This window comes from Anolis carolinensis, chromosome 6, assembly GCF_035594765.1.
Source record: "Anolis carolinensis isolate JA03-04 chromosome 6, rAnoCar3.1.pri, whole genome shotgun sequence".
NCBI lineage: Eukaryota > Metazoa > Chordata > Lepidosauria > Squamata > Dactyloidae > Anolis > Anolis carolinensis.
In genome coordinates this window covers 25,113,832-25,138,327 of record NC_085846.1, presented here as the reverse complement: position 1 = coordinate 25,138,327, position 24,496 = coordinate 25,113,832, and the positions used below count along the sequence as shown (strand labels likewise).

General features: G+C 40.3%; 1 protein-coding gene across 1 annotated transcript; it reads right to left on the bottom strand.

Annotated features, from left to right (window-relative positions):
• Nucleotides 1-3,922: 3,922 nt before the first annotated feature.
• Nucleotides 3,923-22,717, bottom strand: LOC100564927 (homeobox protein DLX-3). The gene is made up of 3 exons (XM_003222636.4): nt 21,465-22,717; nt 17,787-17,977; nt 3,923-6,511 (listed from the first exon to the last, which is right to left on the bottom strand). The coding sequence occupies exons 1-3, from the start codon at nt 21,793-21,795 to the stop codon at nt 6,164-6,166; spliced, it is 870 nt and encodes a 289-aa protein (XP_003222684.1). The 5' UTR covers nt 21,796-22,717; the 3' UTR covers nt 3,923-6,163.
• Nucleotides 22,718-24,496: the final 1,779 nt, after the last annotated feature.

Below are 24,496 nucleotides of genomic sequence, written 5' to 3'. Positions count from 1 at the left end.
CACACACACATACATACACACACACACACACACAACTATGTGGGTAGAGTTGTTTGCCATCTGTGTTTTGCTTCTACCCAAGTTACAAATAATGAGTTATTTGTAATTCCTTCATTCTCCCCAGTAACTAAGGTCAGCTTGTGGATTGGTTAGGGATGGCTTATGGGCAAACTGCCCCACCATTTGGATGAGACGCTGCATCTTGTTCAGTCCAACAAGCAGGGCTTGCCCATAACAACATTTAAACTGCCATGCGCTTTGTTTATAATTTAATGAGGGACAGCTTTGCTTAACTGTAATTTTTATAGGAATGGGAGGGTGGCTTGGCTCAATGGCGGAGGAGGAATAACTCAGATGGGCTGGAACTCTGTGGATGCGTTCAGCTAGGGTAAATGCTGTTGTGCAAGGAATTGTGCTTTTTAGGACATTGTGCAAGGGTCATATTCTAATCAGAGTTGTGCAAGTACAACAATGGCTTAACCCACTTAGGATTGTGTTGCTTAGGTCATTGTGCAAAGTCAGTCCCCAGCACAGGCCAGTGCTATGCAACTACACACAGCTTAGTTTTCAGATTACTGCACAATAACACAGTCCAGTGAAACGGCAGCATAACACTGGCATAGCATTACCATACACAATTAATTCACATGATCCCATCCTTGTTTCCAACCTTGGCTCATGCTGTGTCTTATGCCCTTGAATGAAAAGCGTGGCAGTTTGAAAAGAAGACATAAAAGGTAACTACTGTACAAGTACAATGTGTTGTCGAAGGCTTTCATGGCCAAAATCACTGAGTTGTTGAGAGTTTTTCAGGCTGTATTGTCATGTTCCAGAAGCATTCTCCCCTGATGTTTTGCTCACACTTATGGCAGGCATCCTCAGAGGTTGCAAAGTATATTCGAAACTAAGCCAGGGAGGTTTATATATCTGTGGAATGTCCAGGGTGGGAGAATGAACTCTTATCTGTTGGAGGCCAGTGTGAATGTTGTAATTAATCACCTCTGAGGATGTCTGCCATAGATGTGGGCAAAACGTCAGGAGAGAATGCTTCTGGAACATGGCCATTCATCCTGAAAAACTCACAACAATCCTATATATGTAGAGTTGACTTGGCTCATCCATGGGTAAATGTGAGTGCTGTAGCTTAACTCTTAACAAAAAAGAAACCATCGTTGAGTGGAATGGTGAAAAGTAAAAGCTAAACCCATCTTGGGAGTACTTAAAAGAAGCACTGACCCTCTTTCTCTAATCTTGGCACTGCTTTTGGCCTTTTTGAATGCCAGGGATGTAGGGCTGATATTGTGGAATGACCCTTATTGTGGAATGACCCTCAACTATTCCACAGATCAATCCCTATCAAATATCATACTCCCCCCGCCCCAAACTGCCCTCGACTTATACACGAGGTCAATTTATACACTAATATATATTATACTTCAGCTACTTTTTTAGAAATGGGTAAGAGTGATATTATTTTTAAGATTGTAACTATTCTGGAATGCTACTTGTAAACTCCGGAACTATAACAATAACTTAATCCCTTTTTAAAATAACCTTTTCAACTATTCTCTTGCTTGATAGACAACAGTAGGCCATCTATACAACTAGAGGAATTGTAACCCACATTCGGTTTTGTAGGATATCTGCTAGCTTTATGGAGAGGGGAGTCCAAATATTTCAGGACATCTGTGTCCAAGCAACATCTGACTATGGTGAAAATGGCAAATTTTATTAATGAGGAAGAACATGAAAACCAGGAGAGGTTGCAGCAGTTTGCTTTTGCCTGAGCTTAATGGGAAGAGCAAGTTGTTATCTTATACTTTTTACTCTCTAACATTTCACAACAGGGTCACAGCTGGCCAAATACCAGAGAGGATAAAGATGGCAAACATTATTAAGGATGAATATACAAGCTAAGAAGGGCTGCCGTGATTTACTTTTGCCGGAGTCTACTGGGAAGGACAAGATCCCATTAGCTCCTCTCTCCTATGCGGAGTTGAATGCAAATTACTTTTGTAGTGATTGATGCAATCTAATGACAAAGGGAGAAAGAGGGAGGGAGGAAGACAAACTGGGGCATTTTAAAAGCAGCTGAAAAACTGGGATGGCAAAGGATTAACTGAGACAGTTGGGAGGTGTGTGTATGAGAAATTAAATACAAAAAACAAAGTGTGCAACATACTGATCATGCTACTTTCCCAGGCTTCATTTATACAGCTATATCAAGTCAGTGTAAAACAGGCATGGGCAAACTTCAGCCCTCCAGATGTTTTGGACTTCAACTCACACAATTCCTAACAGACTCAGGTCCTTCCTTTTCAAGAAAAGTTAAATGCAGTGAAGCTGCATTATACAAGTCTACACTGACCATATAATGCAGTTTAAAATTGCATTATATGACAGTGTACATAGAGCCCAAGATTATATGTAAAGAGAGTTCTCCATTCTTCCAATTCCAGAATAATAGCCATATAATCCTCTCTCTGCCCCATAACAACATCTGTCTGCAGAAGCCTATCAAGAATCAGATGTCCAAAGGCATAATGTTATTTTATTAAATTAGAGGTGTGCAATTTGGCCAAAGGTATGCTGTTTTGGGGTCCACTTTCAGCTAACCTTTGATTCTGTTTACCGGGAAGTTACTCAAATTGGGGAGAGTGTTGCAATCTTCATTTGGAAAAGATTCAGCCCATTGGCTACAATGGGAAACTTTAAAGGCTCAATCTTCAGTCATCTGCATGAAACCTACCTCAGTTTTAGACCCCTTTGCAACTGCAGGCCTGCCAAGTTACAGAACAATTAACCAATCTACGATTTTTAAAGAATTATTTTAAGTTTTTGCCATAACGTTTTAAAAAATAAGACAAACTGCAAGAGAGGGTTCTGGGAATTGTAGTTGCCAGTTGCGTCCATTCTCAGCCAATCAAAGCATGGAAACACTCAGGTTTTTTATTGGCTGAGAAAGAGAGAGAGAGAAAAACTTTAACTCCCATCATGCTCTGAGAGGAACTCAGAGACTTTTCACCCCATGCAAGTGCTGCTGGGAAAGAGAGTTCCCAGCAGAGCCCTCTCTGAAGGCGGAGCCTAGGGAACTTTTCTGCTTCAAACTACAGGAAAGGAGATTCCACCTGAACATTAGGAAGAACTTCCTAACTGTGAGAGCTATTCAGCAGTGGAACTCTCTGCCCCAGAGTGTGGTGGAGGCTCCTTCTTTGGAGGCTTTGAATCAGAGGCTGGATGGCCCTCTGTAGGGGCTGCTTTGAATGCGATTTTCCTGCTTCTTGGCAGGGGGTTGAACTGAATGGCCCACGGATTCTCTTCCAACTCTATGATTCCATTATTCATGCTGTGGATATTGAAAAGTCACTGCAGAATTTTCTCCAGGAGCCCTGTGGTAGATGCCTGCCTCAGGTATATATAATGCAGACTTAACTCCATCCTCTTCTATAGCCAATAACTTCGGCTCTCTTGATCCGTTTTGCCATTTTACCGATCAGAGTCTTTCGGTTCCCCCTCCCTGTTCTGTTTCCAGGGGATTGCACAAAACGGACCACCAAACATTACAAATCACTTTCGGTCAAACTGATTCGGGCCCAAGTCTAGTAGAAATGATATATTTGGAATCTTTTCTTGAAACCCATCTCTTGTGAAACTGAAGTTTCTTTATCAAGAATAAGTATATGCACAGTGAAACAAAGAATGCATGGGGTACAATTGTTGCACGAGAGTTACAGAACATATTCTACAAATCAGACTTCTCCACACTAGACTCTGCTTGTTGGGGAATTATGGGGACAGTAATGTCTCAAAGTCATATTTCTAAGTTCTGGCCAGATACCAATATGTATATCTGTAAATACAAATATACAAAATCCACATGTTTCCAATCACAGCAGTTGGAAAGAAAAATAAAGGCTTCTCCTTTAAGGTTCAAAATATTTTATTAACATTGTACAGGAAGTTTTTCTTCACTAGTAAAGCAGAAAAGGAATCTCAAGTAAAGTTTTCATCTCAATGAGATGCTTCTTGTTTTTTTTCTCCTAAGCCAAGATTTTTTAAAAAAGAAAAAAATAACATTTAACTTTTGAATGAAGCTTTATACAAACCAGCCATATGTACATCCCCCACACCCTGCGCTCCTTATAATAATACAAGGCAACATAAATAGCAACCTTGACACTGTACAACATCAGAGAATGCTCTTTCCTTTTTTGAAAAATGCACCACACAGACTTTTATTTAAAAAAAATAGCCAAGGTGGATTTGTTCCTGCTTTTTTCTTTAAAAAATAAGCCTTCCTCTTTGACAATAGCTTAAAATGACATAACTAGAGCAACACGCAGATCATTTTCACTTTCTTAAAAAAATAACTTAAATTATCCCCCAAGTATTTTTAAATATGTCCCTAATTTTTTAAAAATAAACATTTCTTTCTCCCATCCAACCCCTTAAAAGTCCTAAATGAAGGTCAAATTCTCAAGTGGTTTAAATTAACATCAGATGCAGCCCAGAGAATGTGAATTTTAGTTAATTTTAATACCAGTTCGAACACCTTTTGTTTATAATTGGAAAATGAACAGAGCTTGACAGTTTAAGGTTCAGAATGTTTCTTTCCTTTCCAAGCTGGTATTTTGTTTTTGTTGGCCTATATGTTGAAAGAAAACTGGCCTCTAATAGTGCAATGCAAACCATGGCAATCAAAAAGTATGCTTCTATGAGTCCAGTGGGATTTACTCCTAGGAGAGTGGATGGACAATCTACAAACTGTAATCTGATTGATGAAAGAGCTACTATAGATTGACAGCCGGAAAAGGAAATTAAAATCTTTCATTTCTACCTTCTCAGAAACCTTTTCCTGTTACGAAACTTGCAACTGGGAGAAGAGTTTGGGCCCTTCCAGACAGACCCTATATTCCAGGATCTGATCCCAGGATTTCTGCTTTAAACTCGATTATATGAGTCCACACTGACAGGTAATCTGGGATAAACAGAAAATCTGGGATCAGATCCTGACTGGAAGGGCCCTTTATGTCTCCTTCTCCTTGGGTTTCTAGTGTTAACCTGAAATAGTCACCACCCAACCCCCATTTAGTACTTTCCATGATTCTTTGATCTCATCTGTATTTGAGGTGACCACACGTTCTACAATAGCATCACATTAACACCATACACTGTCCAGTTTTGTATAACTTCTCCATTTCTAAGTAATGATTTCAAATCTAATCTGATTATAAAATATTTATGGTCTGGTGCCAATGTCTCCCTGCCCCTTCTTCTATCATTTCCTTGAATTATTTTAATGGCTCTTAATAGGATGGATGTAGGAAATGTGCGGTACTCTGAAGGACTGCAAATCTGAACACCACATCCTATTGGATGTAATGGCTAGGTATGATATGAGTTACAGGTCAACAAGCTCCAGTCTGTGCTTAAGGTGATACCAAACTTTTTGTTCTTCTGACAGTATATGTGTCAAAGGAAATGTATAAAAATAGAGAGAAGCATATTTCCTTCACTGCCTTCCTATTCCTGAACTTCATGGGCAAGTAAACACACCAATCCTATGCCTACCATTGAGTGCATTGATGGATGCTGGTAGCCCTGCCAAATCTTATCAAGCCCTCCAAAAAGGTGCCTCCTGAAACCACTTTGCTTGGGGATATTAAGAAACCAAAATAAAAATAAGCCCAACAAATGAGAAGGATCAAGACAACCAGTTGTATAGTTTCTTCCTGGAACCTGGAGTTGTGCCACGTGCCTTTTGGCTTTTTCTCCAGTCAAGCCAAGAGCCTCCCAATTGCACATCTTCTCAACAAGAAGGAGAAGAAGCCGCCCACAGATGGACCACGCAGGAAGTCGAGCTTGGTAAGGTAGTTCTAGGTGAAACCCATTTAGTTGAGATACAGCATGGACCACAAACCTCCTCCCTCCCACCCACATAACCATCAACCCACCCACCTTTCCCTTTCCGCTGTCCTTAGAAGATTTCTCAATTGTCTTTATCCTGCTGCAGTGCAGTTCTTCCTGAGATGGGATGGAATGCGTACTTTGTCCTACCAAAAAAAACATCAAAGAGTTTTGACTTGTCTCTGTCTGTTGCTCCCTCTCTCTCCCTCGTGCCTTTTTTCCTGCTCTACTGGTTTCATTGAGGAGGCAAAAGAGGTTAATATACTGCTCCAGGATTGGGAGGAGGCCCTGGAGATGGGTGATGCATAGAGCCAGAAGTGGGCGGAGGTCCTTGCTGTTGTATGTGAGGCCCGCTCAGGTTCTGATGATGGTACCAGGAATTGTGGTCCTCCAGGTAGCTGGGCGGAGAGTTATAGGAGAGTGGCTGAGGGAGCTGGCTCCTGTTGGCTGGGTTGTTGTGGGTATTACTGTCCCAGAGGGTGGGAGACGGTGGAGAATTGCAAGCCATGGAGTCACTGTTGTTGGGGCTGTGTTCCAAGGGGACCTCTCCATTTTTGTAGAGCTTCTTAAACTTGGACCTTCGATTCTGGAACCAGATCTTCACCTGAGGAAAGAGCAAACCAAACTTTAAATATGAACTTTCTGGGTTGCATTTTAAGTAATGTCTTCCATGGCAGTTCTAAACCCTTTGGTTGAAAATTAAAAACAGGCTGGACTACCCAAGAAACAAATAAACCTCTGTTAGTGGCTCTTGCTTTTCTCCCATAAAGAGATCATAATTCAATATTACAGTCATACTCATCCCTGCCATTGTATTTCCATTTCCTATGTGTGATTATGAATGCTGAAAGGTGAAGGAAACTGAAAGGAAGAATATCAATTCAGCCAAAATATGGTGCTGGAGGAGAGTTCTATGAGCATAAAAGATAGTGAAGAAGACAATTGATCTGATACCTACACTGAAGCTATCAATCCAAGATACCTACACCAAAACTATCATACTTTGGACTCACCACCCATTGGAAATGAAGAGAAAGTCAAAGGCAGTAGGAAAATACCATATTATGGTTGGATTGGTTCAATGAAGGTAGTTTTCAGGATCTGAACAGGGCTATTGAAGTTCTCATTCATAGGTTTGCCAAAAGTCAGAGTCATAAGGAGTGTAATTAATAATAATAATAATAATAATAATAATAATAATAATAATAATAATAATTTATTTCTAGACTACCCTCTTTCCCCATGGGAACTCAGGGCGATTTACATACATATATTATTACTCCATCGATGTATAAATATTATTTCACACTGAGCACCTGCTTTGAATGACATCTGCCTAAAACTCTGGAGTGCTGCCACCAGCTCATATACACAAAAATTAACTACACAAATTTAGTGGTCTTATTCATATTAAGGCAGATTCCAGTGTCTAATGGTTACTGATTCCAGATTACTGAATCAGGCTCCTTGGAACTGGAAAGAAGGCTAACATCACTGCCAAGGCAATGAGCTGTCATCTGAAATGCATGGCGTGTTGGCTCCAGGGTTAGTTATACACAAAGTAAATCCAGTGAAATCAATAAGACTTACATTACTCATAATATATGTATATGTATATGTATGTATTGTTCTATGGAGTCTGATCTTATTAAAGTTTGGTCCACCTATCAAATCTATGAGCCAATACATCATTTTTATGAACATAAACCTGGTTGCTTGCAATTCTGTCCTGACTGCAGCTCTGGTGCTTATGTGAACTTTTGGGTGGTGGTGGTAGTGGTGGTTGAACAACACTTTTTGTGTGGAATGAGTAACTGAACAATTCAAGAAAAAGGGGCTGGGGAACACTTCACATGCCACATGATGCCCACATGGTATTCTAGAATTTCCTAGTAGGCCCAGGACTTACTAACATTTTTGAGAGGTTAATAAATCCTACACTTCAAGTCCATTAATACTGCAAATATTACATATATATTATTGCTCAGTGGGTTGAACCCAACACACACACACACATATTACACTCAAGGACTGGAACCCAACACAAATACGTTCTAGGACAGACCCATTATGAGAGTAGAGTCAGGGTTTAATTCAGATCTTGGTAACAGTGAGTTTGAGTGGACCATGGATTCTGGGAACTGTAGTCTAAAAAGTCAGTTTTCCGAACTCTGAACAAGCCCGGGCATCACAGTTCTTCCTTCACAAATGTCTGGATGAGACAGGCTTGTTCTGAATGACACAGTCTTCTTAGTGCTTCCAAAGCTGGGAGGACGATGTTGATGACAAAATTTAGGGCAGGGCTGAAAGGGTTGCCCTAATAAACTGGAAATCTTTAGATAGATAGCGCTGTGACTGCATCTGGCAGACTGAACACACGAAGAACAGAAGAAAGTGGGTGGTGGGTGGGAAGAAAGAAAAAATGGAGAAACAAAAGACAGGGAGAGAGAAGGGAGAAACTGCTTGTAATTCAAACAAGGAAGTAGGAAGAGCAAGGAGTCAGTTGAAACTTTTGTGTTTAATTGGGAAGGAGCCAGATTTTTGGGGGGAGGGAAAATGTTAATTTCTGATTTTGGCTATTTTTGGTTACTTTTTGGGGGGGGGGGGTGTGATAGATTCTATAATCACACAGCCATAGATCTGCAATTCAAAAAAGCAATTTTCCCCTTCCAGGCCCTGGGTAATTAAAGCAAAATAGCTGGCAGCATGACACTATGAGCCAAGTCATTTTATATACTAAACAGTGAGTTTAAATATGTGTACCCTGGTTTTGTTTTTATTAAGCAGTGAAACGATGAAGCAGAAGGGTGCAAAAGAGTAAACAGATGTCCCAAAGTCAGCCAAAGTCCTCATAGGATATACAGGGCAACAATACTCCATGATCCACAGCCAACATGGTAGACCTAGAGAACACCATGTTGAGAGAGGTTGTAAGGGGGTGTCAAGGGAAAGAAGAGTATTGGATCCAGACTTAATTAATGCAGTTTGACACCACTTTAACTGCCTTGGCTTAATGCTATGGAATACTGGGATTTGTAGTTTGGTGAGGCACCAACATTCTTTGATAGACAAAACTAAAGACCTTATAAAAGTGCAACTCCCATGATTCCATAGCATCAAGTCATGGCAATCATACAGTAAGTAGACCCAGAGGAGCTTTAAGGAATTAAATGAAACTTAGATAAAATGTCATATATTTCAGTGCTTCAATAGGCCTGCTCTAGTGGAGACAATCAGTGGGATTTAAGAGGAAGTTTGGCTATAACTCTCCGTGTCACAGAGTTCAGTCTTGCATTATTTAGATAATATTCAAAAGGTACCTCTTCATAGGTTCTGCTATGGACCACAGGGCACATTCCATCTGTAATATCTCTTGGCAAGTCCCACTGAAGTGAATGTGAATCATGCTAAGGAAGTGCCATAGATCATGCGCTCATAATGCCCGTTTACACAACCAACAAGGAAGGAGTTTAGGAAAGGATGGAATTATGCCAAATCACTTTTTCTTTTTGTTAAAAAAACAGTTTCACAAGAAAGCCAGAAATAAAAAATACAAAGATGGAAAGTGGAGGGAAAAAATAGTAGAGCCTACTGACATTTTCCTCAAGCCGTAGTTTTGAAATTGCTCAAGATTAAAGGAATAGCTCCCCCTCATGTCCAAAATTTTTTCAATTGCAGCAATTTTTCCTCAGCCCTTAGAAAAAGTCTGTCTTTAGAAGAAAAGTGTGATACCTATAGTGTACTTTAGCCTGTTTTTACCATGACGGTTACATTTAAAGAGCATCTCATCTCCTACAAGGAGGCGTGCAATACTCTTGTTATACCTTTCTCCAGCATAACACCTCTCATCCTCGTAAACACCCTGCAACTCCCAACCCATAAATCCTTGTGACACTCAGAGGAAATAACATTTGGGCAAAAACAACACCCAGCCTTTTGACTCTAGTCTGGGTTGAAGAACCTGTAGTCCTCTAGATACTGTCATACCACAACCTAGCTTTATTTCTGACCACTGGACCTGCTGGTTGAGATTAATGGGAAGTGGTGTCCAACAACATCTGAGAAACCACATCCCCATCCTATAATATTTTGATGAGCTTATTCTATTTTCTACTCTCTGTAGTAGACCCAGTGGCTCTTTGCCTTTGACCCCACAGCCAGGCCTGTAGTTTTTTAGGGGTTCAACCCCCCCTCCCATTTTTCAGGTTTAAAAAAAACCTGGTTTACTCATGAATTTTAACTGGTTAACCAAATCCCCATAATAAGTCTATGCGACGCAAAAAATTAAGATAGTCCCTCCAGGCACTATCTCAAGCAGATATTAACTGGTCTGTAGCCGGAGGGGGGGGGGTTAGGGGTTCAAACCCCCCCCCCCCCCAAATTTCAAAACCCTCCCTGAAATTTTTTTCTCGCTACAGCCCTGCCCACAGCTGCTTTGGACTTTAGTTCCCAAAATCTCCTGCCATCTGAGACTTCTGGGAGTTGGAGCCTGAAATGCCTGGAAAATCCCAGTTTGAGACTCATTGATCTAAGAAATAATAGGTAATATTATACCAGAAATTGGGAATCTCTGGCTCACAAAGTATTTTGAAATATACATTCCATCAGTCCTGTTCAGCATTGTCAACGGTTTATTTCAGTGTGGTCCAACCTGTGGCCCACGGGCCACAGGTGGCCCACCAATTCATTTTTGTTGGCCCTTGCCTGTCTTACTGGAAAAATATTTTAATTTAACATTTGGAAAAAAACGTTTACCCTTCTTACTGCTTTAAGTTTTTAAGAAACTTTCTTTCTGGAATGTCTCTGGCCCTCATATTCTTATACTAATTTGATTGGCCCTCGGGTAACTAAAGGTTGGACCACACTGGTTTAGGTAATGAGAGTTGTAGTCTACAGTGTTTGAAAAGAGTATAGGTTCCCCATGCCATCTTACACAATCATAGGCTGCTTGTAGAACAGGTGGGAGATGTATCCTTCAGATATTGTTGAATTGCAATTCCTATCAACATTAAACTAGTAATGGTGAGGGATGATGAGAAATGCTCTTCAACACTTTGATGGCCGCAAGTTTTTCATTCTGGATCTGCCTATGGATCCTCCTTACAAACTCACTCTACTCCCTGCAATCGGTCTATGTCAATCTGACCAGACTTATAATCACTAGGTGTTTTAGATTTCAAGGCCATCATCCCTAATTTGTTGACTGGTGCAAACTGGGGCTGATGGGATGCTAGGTCTACTGTACTGTATTATAGAGGAGTTTTCTATGTAGTTCCAACTTGGGCAAAGAACTGGTTCATGCAGAGAAAAATTGCCCCAGGTGACTCACGGAAGTGAGCCAAGCAAAGGAGAAGACAAGTCTCTCCTTCAACCACCATTTGATCTGTCCTTGGGGAAAATTCTTGCCTTGACAAATCACATGGACAAGATGGTCATTATGAACAAAACTCCATCCTGTATATGGCCAAAAGCTTTAGATGACTCAGACCAGTGAATCAAACACTACACATCAAAAATACCCAGGGGGTCACTTGCTGATGTGACCCTAAGCGGGAAAAATACCTTTCAGACCATCTCGGGACTGTCAGTGGCAGCATGAGAGAATGGGGGGAACTAATCCACTCATCCTGAGAACATCTTTACTAAGTAACATCTTCAGGTGATGGCCACCACGCAACATTCTCAGCCTATCTGAACCCGGAAGCACGCCAGTCTACTGCCTTATTTAGAACTGGATAATTAAGAAGCCTTGTTGTCGTCAGTGTGCTTGACCAGCTTTGCATTCCATCCTAGCTTCTTCAACACTCCCTTCGTGACCTGCTTAGGAAGGAGGGCCTATATTCAGTAGAAGGCAAACAAGCAGGCTTTGTAGCTGAATGTAGGCGGCATCTAACCATGGTAGAAATAGAAGAGGCTATGTTGATCCGCCAACCAGAGATGATTAGCAAAAATCTAACTTTTATATATTCTTCCATTTAATCTAGGCTTAGGGATAGTGGGAGCTGTTGTTCAATAAAGTGGCTTTTTCTAAGATCTTTTTTTATTTACTTCTAATCATTGATGTTAAATCTAAACATCAACAATTCAATATGAATGAGAGCCAACATGGTGTAGTGTTAGATTTGGAGTATGTAAGGCCAGAGTTCAATGCCCCACTCAGACATGGAATCCCAATGGGTGACCTTGGGCAAGCTACATTCTGTAAACCTTAAAGGAAAGCAGTGACGAATCTCCTCTAAACAAATGTTGCAAAGAAAAAACTCTAGAAAGTGGTCTCCATATGTCAAAGCCAACTTGAAGACATAGAACAACAAAACCCAATCATATTGGATATGTTCAATATTTTAATTTACATGGTGTGTGGGTGTAGGAGTAATAGCTGGGCCTTATACACTACAGAAGTATAATACAGTACTATGATTCCATTTCAAATGCCGTGGCAACATTAGGGAATTTTGTGATTTTCAGTTTAAGGAGAGACCACAGAACAATAGTGTCTCATCATATTGCAATTTCCAGAATTCCACAGGATGTAGCTGTGGTAGTTAAAATGGAATGATAGTGCTATAGTTGTGTAGTGTGAAAGGACTAGCCTTGTGATATTTCACAATTTATTGTGGTAGAATCTTTTTTGGACTGTAGCTCATCAGTGTTTAAGCCTTTAGTCTTTTAAGGCATCTTAGGATTCTTTGTTTATTTTCAGAACACATCAATGAGCCTTGAACTTTAGTTTAGTTTAGAACTCTTTGTTTTTTAACTATGTATTATTAATATTGAGATAAATTTTCATTTTGGCTGAGCCAAAACTGAAACACATCTCTTAGCCAGCCTTTTAAACCAGCTCCCCAATCAGTTTATCTCAACCTTGGCATGTATTTACCAATTCATATACATTGTTTTGTAATTTGTAAAAGTTGTTTTTTTTTAATTTAAAGCCCCCTAGAAAGGAACTTGTTGACCACTTGTTTGAGTGTCAAGGTAAAAGTAACAACAACAACAACAACAACAAGCCCCCTTCAAAGCTCTGACATTGAGAACTGATTTTTGATTGACAATTTATCCAAGCTTTTGTTAGACATTTAAAACAGGACAAACTAGCAATGATTATGCTTTTCAAGTGTAGCCAGATCTTCCTCTCTCTCTCTCTCTCTCTCTCTCTCTCTCTCTCTCTCTCTCTCTCTCTCTCTCTCTCTCTCTCTCTTTTTTTTTTTTTCCACCCTGGAACATCTCTGAAAAGCAGGTTGTACTAGGATGAAGTGTCATCCCTATATGTGGGAATATATATGTGACAATAATATACTCTAGTAAAAAAAAATCCGGAAAGAGTCCACTCACAGTGAAAAGTAACTGTAGAAAATGATCACACAATTGGATCCTGAATTGTTAGAATAAGAATGAAATCTTCTCCTCTTTACCTAAAGCAGTGGTTCTCAACCTGTTGGTCCCCAGGTGTTTGGGCTTACAACTCCCAGAAATCCCAGCCAGTTTACTAGGGATTTCTGGGCGTTGAAGGCCAAAACATCTGGGGACCCACAGATTAAAAACTAAAGGATGGTGGTCAACTGTCACCCCCATGTTTACGTTTTAAAAAGATGTCATTATTCCCATCTGCTTGATGGCTCTAGTTACAAGTTGTGTGAGAGCAAAGCAATAGGGTTGCTCAATGGACTTAGGAAAGCACTCTGGCATTGTAGTTTGGGATTGCAAAGGAAAGGTTTTCCAGGGCTGTTTTACTTGGCAAAGGCAATGAAAGAAACTGTTTCAGACTTATCAGGGTATCATCTACACTAGAGTGAATGAACGAGGCTAAGGGGAAGGGAGATTGGCTTTACTTTACATCACCCTGTTTTCTCCAGCCTGAGCATCACTGCCTTCCAATCAGTTTGGTGTAAACACTACAGCGGATGTTGCGATACTGGTGTGACTACATCTTCTTGTCCCTGCCTCCTCCAGCTGTGTCAGAAACAATCAGGTCAAATTGCTTTGGGAGGTGAATCTTCCCCACACGGAAGAGAAACTGATAAAATTTCCTCTGGCTGACATGAGGGGGTTGCCAGATTCTGTTCCAGAAAATATATAGAGAAGAACAGAACCTCTATAAGCAATTCTATGACCAGGTACTATCCATATCCCAATCTAGTTCAAGTAGGGATGAAGGTCCTATGAGCATCCATATATCATTTCCATCATGCCTGATCTTTAGTCATGCTCGATGGAGTAGGTAGGAATTGGAGTCCAAAACATCTGGAATATGTCAGGGTCCCTCCAAAATTATATAAAAGATTCAGAATTTCATAGAATCATAGTATCATAGAGTTGGAAGGGACCACAAGGTCCATCCAGTCTAACTCCCTGCCATTTCTCCATATTTCCTAAAGAAAACAATCAAGGAATAACTTGAACTTCTCTCCTAGCCCTTAACCTGGTATGTTCTTACAAACACTTATTTGGAAGTAAGACTCATTGTTGGATGGATCCAGTCTTGATGACATTTTGACTGTTGGTATCAAGGGGCCTGCTCTAAGTCTGAGTAAGACTGAAAGCCAGTGAGAATTTCTTCTGAACAAACATGCAAATGATCACATTGCTATGCTTCACTGAAATTATCAACAAGCTTTATGACCAAGCAAATGTGTTCAGGATAGGAAAAGGTTTCCAGAAAGAAGTTTCAAGCATTTTCCATCTCCACTACCTTTTGGTGGAACATTATCTGGCTAGGTCATTTTCTGTTCTACAGAAAATATTTTATTTCAAATGGGATATTATGAATCTAGCATGAGTCCTTTAGATCAGTAGAAGGATTGATCTGGAAGGCCAGCTAGGATGATCCCACCTTTCATCAACAAAGTGAACAAAGTTATCCCCATTCTCTGTTCCACCTAAAATAAGTGAGGTAAATGGAGGAAATCTGGAATAACCAGGACAGGACACTTGTGGCAATGGGATAATGAGTTCAATTGAATTGAGTTGACCCAATCTGGTATAGTGGCTTTAGAGTTATGGAGATTAAAGCCCCCAACTTTTTATACAATATAGTTAAACACAGTCGTATGCAGTTTGGGACTGGCAAAACAAGGGCCCAAGTGTCAAAATGTACCACTATACTTTCAGTTGAGTTCTTTGGGGATACTAGTAAAATATATACAGAAAAAAAAACTTTTGGAAAAATAGGTTTTGGATGACAACTTTGAACTCTGCTAGCCAGATTATCACTATAAAAATTACTACAATATTTTAAACAATATGACTCAAGTCCTAGAAAATTTACATTTACAGACCTATCTATGTTTCTTAGAAAAATGTATTAAATGGTTCCCAGGAGAGTATGAAAAAGTCATTGACCATGTTATTGGGATAATTTTGGAAGCCTCAGTTTAAAAAATGACTAACCCAAGCTCTACACTCCATGTCTCTCTCAGCCTTGGCTCCGCATTCTACACTGCTAACAACAATATGCTATTGTGTAGCTCAGAAAAAAGAACAGAAACTTTTGTTGTCTAGAAAAGCAAGATGCAAAGGATGAACATCTTGGATAATACACCTTCCATGGTTTGACATCATCTATTGCACAGCAAAAAATCAATAAAAATCAACCAGTTTTCACATCATCACTTAATTTATCTCTCATTCACATTCATTTAGAACAGTAGTTCTCAACCTGTGGGTCCCCAGATGTTTTGGCCTACAACTCACAGAAATTCCAACCAGTTTACCAGCTGTTAGGATTTCTTGGAGTTGTAGGCCAAAACATCTGGGGACTCACAGATTGAGAACCACTGATCTAGAACATAGGTGGAGGGTGTTCTACTGCAATTCCCATCTGTTGTCACTACTAGTTATGCCGGCTAGGGCAGATAGGAGATTATGTCCAACAATATCAGGAGAGCGAGATGGCCTCTATTTTTGCTGTAAAGATGAACGATATCAACCCACTGACCCCTCTAGAAGTTTCCTCCTCACAATCACCATGTCCGTCAAGCTTAAACTCCTGTTCTTTTAACTTTAGAAGAAAGAAAGAGTTGCCAAAACACATCAGATGCATCACTCCACCCACGCGCTTCCTGTAACAATTCCCTTCCAGCTCTCTGGGCAGTCAGCATACCATTCTGGATCTTTGGTCTTCTGCCAGATATGAGTTGGCAAATGGCAGGGAAAAGAGACACGGCCTCCACTTTTGGACTCTCATATCATGGTCTACATGGCGCTACCTTTAGAAACTGTTCAAAAACAGCAGGTGTCCAAAATCCTGTGGTCATTATGGGAAACATATAACCTCCTTGTTGAAAGGGCATCATTGGTTGCCATCAGGTCCAAACTCTCTGCTATATTGTATATATGCACCTACCAGAGTAATGTTTAATTTATATATTTCTTTTTTTCTTCCCCACCAGAATCTTAAGACCCTAAATAAAGGGCAGAGTTCTGTTCTCATCATAACTACAGACATTTTGGGTGGATGATAATGATGATGATGATAAGCCTTCTTGGTGGCTGCTCCTATGCTGTGGAAGTCTCTTCCACAGGATGCTAAACTGGTCCCCTCTCTGCTCCCATTTCCCTGGCAGGCAAAGACTTGTTTATTCAAATAAGCATTAAATGATTAATTAGTTACGGGAGTATTTTTAATAGGGCATGTGCACTTTTTAAATAGGGCATGTATATTGCATTTTTATCTGTATTTTTACATTTCTAATGAGTTTACGTGTTTTGAAATCTAATGCTGCTTTAATACTAGAGCTCATTAAACTTTTGGACAGTATTATTAGGTTTTTGGTGTTATCCTATGTTACGACTACTGAGAGTTGCCTTGTAGGGTAGGATAGGAATCAACTGAAATAAAATGAATGAATACCGATCAGTGTGTATCCCAGATTGCTCCCTGTGGTTCTATCAGTATGATTTCTGTCTACAATGACATATGCTTTCTGCAGGATCACTGCTATCATAATACACATTCCTGCACATCTCTTCTAGGGTGGCATTTCTAATCCTCCATCACTTCTCATTAATCCTTTCCATCCCAATCCACTGCTGTAATGACACAGAATGCAAACCAAAATCCTTGCTGCTGACTTCTGAAGTTGAAAGGGCCTCACCTGGAACATCAAAAATCCATGCATCTTCAAAAGCAAGAGAGGTGAAAAACTGGTTTGGTGGGGATTAAATAAATACCGAAATGAAATTTCCTGCACGAGTAGAGATTGGAAGCACTGGGACAGGAGTGTGAATAAGCAGAAGAAGGGCTAAGGCAGAAGACAGGGAAGAAACTTCACACAAAACCACACAATGAAAGGAGAGCTGTAGAATACTAGGTGCAGGTAATTCTGGTTGCAACTACATTGTAGAATTAATTCAGTTTGACATGACTTTACTGCCATGACTCAATGCTATGGAACCACTGCCATTGTAGTTTCACAAGATCTTCAGCCTTTTCTGCTAAATAGTTCTAGTGCCTCAACAAACTACAAATCTCAGGATACCATAGCATTGAGCTACTGTGGTTAAAGTGCATTAATTCGAAAGTATAAATGCAGCCTTAGTTTCCCCCCAAAATATAAAAAACATTCGCCCAGTCAGTTGCAAGAAGCTATTTTTGTATATTTGATCAGCCTGGAAAACCAAGAGGTAATCACGAAATCAACATGAGAGGACTGCCTCAAGATCAAACAAAACTATCTTAAACACCTATTATTATTTCATCTATTTTGTGTTTGCTCTTTTGTAAAAGTCCTGCTAGTCATACCACCTCAGAAGGGGGGGGGGAATGCCTGTCTGAAGGCTCATTCAATGCTGCCTCTCCCTGAGATTTTGTTTCCCGAAACAGAGACGGAAAGGCTAAGCAGAAATGTGCCTTCTCTGCTTTGTTGCTGGAGTTGTACCTGAGTCTGGGTCAGTCCGAGTTGTGCGGCCAATTCTGCCCTCTCTGGCAGTGCCAGGTATTGTGCCTTCTGGAATCTCCTTTGCAGGGCAGCCAACTGGTAACTGGAATAAATGGTGCGCGGCTTTCGGATTTTTTTGGGTTTTCCATTGACCATCCGCACTTCTGGCTCCGGTTCTTCCTTCACTGAAACTGCAGAGTCAGGGAAGGGGAAAGAGTGGGCAAAAGGGGTAAGCCAGGGAGGAGAGAAAAGGAATAAAGAGACACCATGAGATTCAAAAACCAGACCAAAACTATTATAATAGCTGGAGAAAAGAAACTGCACTCTTGTTTTCATATACAATATTCAGATGGTCACATCATATTGCATGTGCAGAAGAATACAAAGTTTAAACACTCATCTGCTGGAGATGAGAATGAATGAAAATGTGATACAAACAACGACCAAATAGAAAGTTTCCAAATGTTGATGCAGAACTATAAAAAGGACTTTTTATTTGAGGATGGCGATGTGCCCTAACTCTACCATAATTGTGATCTTCAATTTCAGTTCACTTTTATATTTTTCCTGAAGCATGAAAATTTGCACTCCATGTAGGCAATTCACTACTAATGTCTGACCATTCAGATCGACATATCAAACCAATCTAGGACATGAAATAGATGTTTGGTGTCATTGCCTAATTTTTTTGGAAAAGCAAAAGTATCTGTACCGGAAAATAAACAATTAAAAAATTCTGAAGCAAAGTTATGGGTAGGGAGGTGAAATGAGACCACTGACAACCCCCATCCAATTTCACCCAAATTTCTAGCATTGTAGTAAGTTAAAATTACAACTGAGCATTTAAACATGTAATTTAGACATCCAAAGAATGGAGACAGGCAAAGTAATGTAGGGACCATGAACACAGCAAATATGAGTTCTATAACTAAATGATTTTCAATGTTTCATTCTCTGGAATTTCAGAAATTTCAGAAATTTGTTGGTAGGACAAAACTCCCACCTTTGTCATCCTATAGCCACAAATTGTTTTTATTAGATCACAAGTGCATTATTTTTTCTTGGCATTTCTATAGCATGTGCCACAACCTCCGATTCTCACCCAATTCTCAGCAAAATAAAAGTAATGCTGCCTTGAAATCTTTTGACATACGATGGAATCGAAACATTTTAATGAACACTGCAAATAAATGACAGCAAGGGATGGAAGCAATTTTGTAAATAAATAATGCCAATTGTTTATGATCAGATCTGTAGTGTTTAAGATCAGATCTGTAGTGCAAGGTAGAATCTAGGATTGAAAGAGAGGTGTCTGGAGTATATCTTGGGTGAAAGGTGTAATCCTAAAAATGTCTACTCAAAAGTAAACCCATTAACTTACTCCTACATTGATGGTTTTGTCTGAACAATGAATTTCCCCCCATGGAGTCGGTACCTTAACAAATAGTGTACTCATATGAGATATAAATTGGTTACGGACATAGCAAACGGTACTAAAACTACAATTTCCTGCAAGGTACAAGGCATGTAATTTTGTCAAAAGAAAATATATAATTCTGATTTCAAAAAACACAAAAATTAGCTTATCAGATATAGTTTATCACTTTTTAAACCAATGTTATATGGCTTTTTGTATTTCAATTTCCTTTGCAAATACACACACCAATTTAAAAGCTGATCTTTTAAACACTAACAAGCCCCAGGTTGTCTAGCCGAGCCGGCTTAGTTCATTTGTGTCACAGATATGACGCTCGGCATTTTGACCAAGCTTGGCTTTTTTTTTTTTTAAAAAAAAGAAAGGTGTCCATCATTTCTCTGATGTATTTTCTTTTTCTCTTTGGCAGGAAGCATTGTCCGGTTACGTGGGGACAGTCGGAACCACACAGCCCCCGTGTTCCCTTCCTGAAATATTTGTGGAAAGTGAGGGCGTGAATTTGAGGCCTCAAATGCCCTGCCAGCATCTCTGGCCTCTCAGCTTTCCAAACAGGCAGGCTTAGGTTTGTTGGGAGATTGAAACATTTCTCACCTTTATACCCTCAAATGCAAACTATCTATTAGCAAGCACGCACAATTGTCTTCAGTTAACTCCCCACCGCATGCAACTGTCTGTACGTTCCACACTTTCATGGAAAGCAACTGATCATCTTGAAATCTTTTATATCTTTCAATATTTCAATTTCGTTCTGCTCCTTATTAAATTAAAAACCAAACAGGGTGCCCCCACAAATAGACATTTTCAAATAGTGGAGCGTGAGTGTTTCAAGATTTTAGGAGGTGGAACGGCAAATCTGGGGAGTCTATTTTTTGCACGAGTGGGAGAGAAGGAGCTTCTCACAGGAAGTAAATGTGTAGAAACTTTGATGAGAGACGGTCTCAGAATAAATCTGTGGGTTTTTGAAAAGAAAAAAAAAGAGGCAAGTATATTTTTTGCCTTGAAAACAAAGTCTGCCAAACTATTTTGTCCAAGCAAGGAGGGGAATCCAATTCTGTTGAGCAAATGGTAAGGAACTTTTGCCAGATTGTAAGGAACTTTTGGTTTTTTGTATAAAAAACAAGACGTCAGTCTAAACTCAGAAAATACCTCAATTTTAAAGAAGGGAGCAGCATAAATGCTTTGGAACTGGGATTTACTGGACCCTTGGTCTCCAAAGTAGATGGAAGAAATTAACTGTGGCCTCTTCCACACAACTGAATAAAATCCCAAATTATCTGCTTTGAACTGGGATATATGGCAGTGTGGACTCAGATAACCCAGTTCAAAGCAGATATCGTCGGTTATATGGCTGTGTGGAAGTGCCCTGAGAAACAAAGGCCGAGTCCCCATACTTTTCTGAACCTCCTTTCAGAACTTAGAAATGTAGCTCACCCTTCCTCCTCCTAAAAGAGTGTATGCACTGAAAATGCTATCTCTCTCTTTTCGGAAGCAAGCCTGTTGAATTCAGTGGAGTTTACTCCCAGGTAAGGTGGGATCAGAATTACACCCTTTATTATTTTAGTTGGAGAATTGTGCTCTCAGCTTGGAATAAAAGTTGCAGGAATCTCTTTGACCTGTGAAATCCACAAAAGATTAAGGAAGGTGCCATTCCGTCTCTTTGATCTGGCAAGTGGAAGGAAAATGAAAGTGCAAGACAAATTCAACATCCTCTCTGCTACATTTGTGTCTCAGTTGGGGATTGGGCATGCGTTTTTCAAAGTCACAAAACTAGAAATTCACTTTCGATACATTTATACTGAGGGATGAGCACATTGATGGGGCAGGTGACATGTTCAAGTGGTGTCCAAACACAGAACAATAGCAAAGCCCCTAAAGGCATGTGACAGGAGTGGATAAATTATGAGATGGAGGATACGCACGGGGTCACGTCTGACCTTGTACATTGGACTGTCCAGTGCTAGTGCAAATGTGGATACTGTGTCTTTTTTCAGCTTTCTAGCTAGACCAGTCCTTTACCTTTGGTGACAAAAAGTAATTAAAATAAGTAAAAATAAAAATTAATCATGCAGAGAAGAGAAGGGAAAGGACCGTCTACATAACAAAAGCTTTGTGGGCTCTAGGAAAGACAACACCATCAATCCCAAAATCTTTCAGTCCTGTTTCTTCCAAATGTTCGGCCATATAAACTCTTGGATACATTTCTAGGCTGTTAAGAAAGAAGGGGAAGAAAATGAAAACCTTACCTGTTTCTTGACTGGGCAATTGTTGGTCCCGGAAAGATCCATATTGCCTGTACGAGGTGCTGTAAGAGTAGTCAGATTTAGGGGAGTAGGTCCCAGCACCCCCAATTCCATTGAGGTTAAATTGGGGGTGGTAGGCATAGTGATTCATGGGCTGGGTGAACGCTTGGCTGGGGTAATATTCGTGCTGGTTGTGCGGGGTGCTGTAGTAACCCAGATCCGTGATGGACGACTCGGGGAGGGTGGGGGAATCCTTGGTGGCCGCATGGCAACTGAGGTTGCTGGAGATGTCTGTCAAGATGCTGGTGATCTTCTTCTCGAAGGAGCTGCTCATGATGAGAAGCTGAAAGGCCCCGCCAGGGGAAGGTCCCAAACGTTGGACAAAGGGAAGCCAAAGAAAAAGTGTGCAAGGTTGCAGAGAGTTGTGTGCTGTTTTTTGGGGGAGGGAGAAAATTCTCCACCTCTCCTCCTCTTTCTGAGTCGGCTTACTCAGTCATGGCTCCAGCCATAGCTGCTGCTACTGCTCCTCCTTGCTGCTGTCCTCCTCCAGGGAAAATGTGTAAGAAATCCAACCTAGCCAGCTTGGTTAAACCCTTTAATTAAGGAGTAGGGAAGGGTGGATGCTACATTCCGATTGGCTCCAGAAATATTGCCTCGCAGGCAAAACAGCCTCTTGTTCCCCCCCTCCTTTCTTTCTATCACATATATACATATTTCTGTGTGCGTATATTTAAAATATATCTATTTTAAAACAAGAGCACATTGGAAAATAAAGGAATATATTCTCTTACACTTATAGATACACACTCACAAGCACCAGCAGTTTTTGAATATATATACAAGTATATACCGCATATATCTCACATATGGCACACACAATATATTTAGTATAAAGGTAAAGGTTTTCCCCTGACATTAAGTCTAGTTGTGTCCGACTCTGGGGGTTAGTGCTCATCTCCATTTCTGAGCTGAAGAGCCAGCGTTGTCCATAGACACCTCCAAGGTCATATGGCCGGTATGACTACATGGAGCATTGTTACCTTCCTGCCGGAACGGTACCAATTGATCTACCCACATTTGCATGTTTTTGAACTGCTAGGTTGGCAGAAGCTGGGGTTAACATTGGGATCTCACCCCACTCCCAGGATTTGAATCACCGATCTTTTGGTAAACAAGTTCAGCGGTGCAGTGGTTTAACCTGCTGCGCCATTGGGGGCTTCTCTCTCTCTCTCTCTCTCTCTCTCTCTCTCTCTCTCTCTCTCTCTCTCTATATATATATATATATATATATATATATATATATATGCTATATCTAGACCTCCCTCATCTCTAACTGACCCCCAACTCAATCAGTAGATCAGACAGGGGATCGACTGGGTTAAATAAGGTGGGTACTTTGGTTGGAAAATGGGGTAGAGTGAACAAAAGTAGGTAGATTAGCTGTCCCTATGGATGATCAGTGAAACATTTTGTTCACTTACTTTAAGGTGCATATTTGTTGCCACTTTGAAATTCCTGTGAGATGTAATGCTGTTAACTGAATGGTGCGATCTGAACTTTTAGACTTGTCTGAATACTTTGAGGTTTCATATAGTGCTGCTTATCCCTTTTCAAAGGCTTCATAGATCTTTACTGCCCTGGATTCTTTTTGAAAACAGAAAGCAAAAATCCAATTAAAATTATATGTAAATCCACTGAAAGTAACAGGAATTGGATTTGTTGTGACTATTTTGTTTGTGTCTTGGCTACGTTGAGATGCTGTCATGACTAATTTTTTGGCTGGATCCGGGCCAGAGTGTGTTTCCCGCCCCCTAATGATCACCTTCTCAGGTTGAACACTGTTCTTCCCATTTCAAAGATAAGTGACTGAGATCAACAGGTAATGCATGAAGGGGATTCTTGGTTGAGACTGTGTTTGGATTCAGTTTTTCCAAGGCTCTTGTCCCATAGGGATAGGTAAATGAGCCCAAATATTACTGTTCCCAAATGCAGTTGATAGGGGCACATATAAGACATACCACTTTCACATTGCACAATCATACATTACCTGTTTCAGGTTAGGTCAATATGATACAAGACGAAACAAACTCTCATGCAAATTCAAAATCTAACAACAATGGGAAATCTGAATTTAAAGAATGTCCTTATTTGACTTTCAAAAAAGGTGTATATAACCAAATCATGAGTTGTCGAAGGCTTTCATGGCCAAAATCATTGGGTTGCTGTGAGTTTTCTGGGCTGTATGGCCATGTTCCAGAAGCATGGAAATGCCAGGGGAGAATGCTTCTGGAACATGGCCATACAGCCCAGAAAACTCACAGCAACCCAAATCATGAGTGTTTGAAATTAGAGTTCTGATATGTTTCTACCATTCACCTGGGAAATGTCAGAACTTTTCTGAAATTCCTGTATGTAATAAACAAGGGTTCTGACCTTTCCCACAATGAAGTATATTCACATTAGGATACAAATCAAGCATTTTAAGGTATCTGCTTAAGATTGTCCCATCAACTGCTATCATCTGTCATCCTAACAATTTAAGTATATCAAGGATGGACTCAACTCCTCTGCTTTTGAGTAAGCAGGCATTATGCTAAGCTAAGAATGTGTCTTCAGTCTCCTAGCTATCTCTTGGACTTCAACTCCCAGAATCCCTCAGCCATCATGATCTCTGTTTGCAATATCACTAGTTATGATGCCTGTGGGATTCTGGAAGGTGTAGTCTTAAAATAAACCTTCTCCAAATAGGCTGGAATTTCTTGGTTTTGAAATATGGGGTAAATTGAAGTCTTTCTATGTACATTGCCCTGGGCATAACTTTCAGGGATGGGGAGAATAATTATCAGGCCCTCCAACTGACCTGATTTGGCAGGAGTACCTCAGATTAATCCTCTGTAATCCCATTTTTTAAATGTCCCAGTTTCTCTCTGCTCCTCTGTCCTCAGCTTAGTTCAGTTGCTGCAAACTGAGCTCAAAGTGCAAAAGTAGTTTGCATTCAATTAATTCAGCAATGGAAAGAGCTGAAGGTGTTTTGT

What these genes read in the sequence shown, in the direction of transcription:
- LOC100564927 (XM_003222636.4), bottom strand. Translation starts at nt 21,795, where the DNA reads ATGAGCAGCTCCTTCGAGAAGAAGATCACCAGCATCTTGACAGACATC. An exon ending in ATTGCCCAGTCAAGAAACAG is followed by an intron (nt 17,978 to 21,464) that starts GTAAGGTTTTCA and finishes CTGACTCTGCAG; the next exon opens with TTTCAGTGAAGGAAGAACCG. An exon ending in TCGGACTGACCCAGACTCAG is followed by an intron (nt 6,512 to 17,786) that starts GTACAACTCCAG and finishes CTCTTTCCTCAG; the next exon opens with GTGAAGATCTGGTTCCAGAA.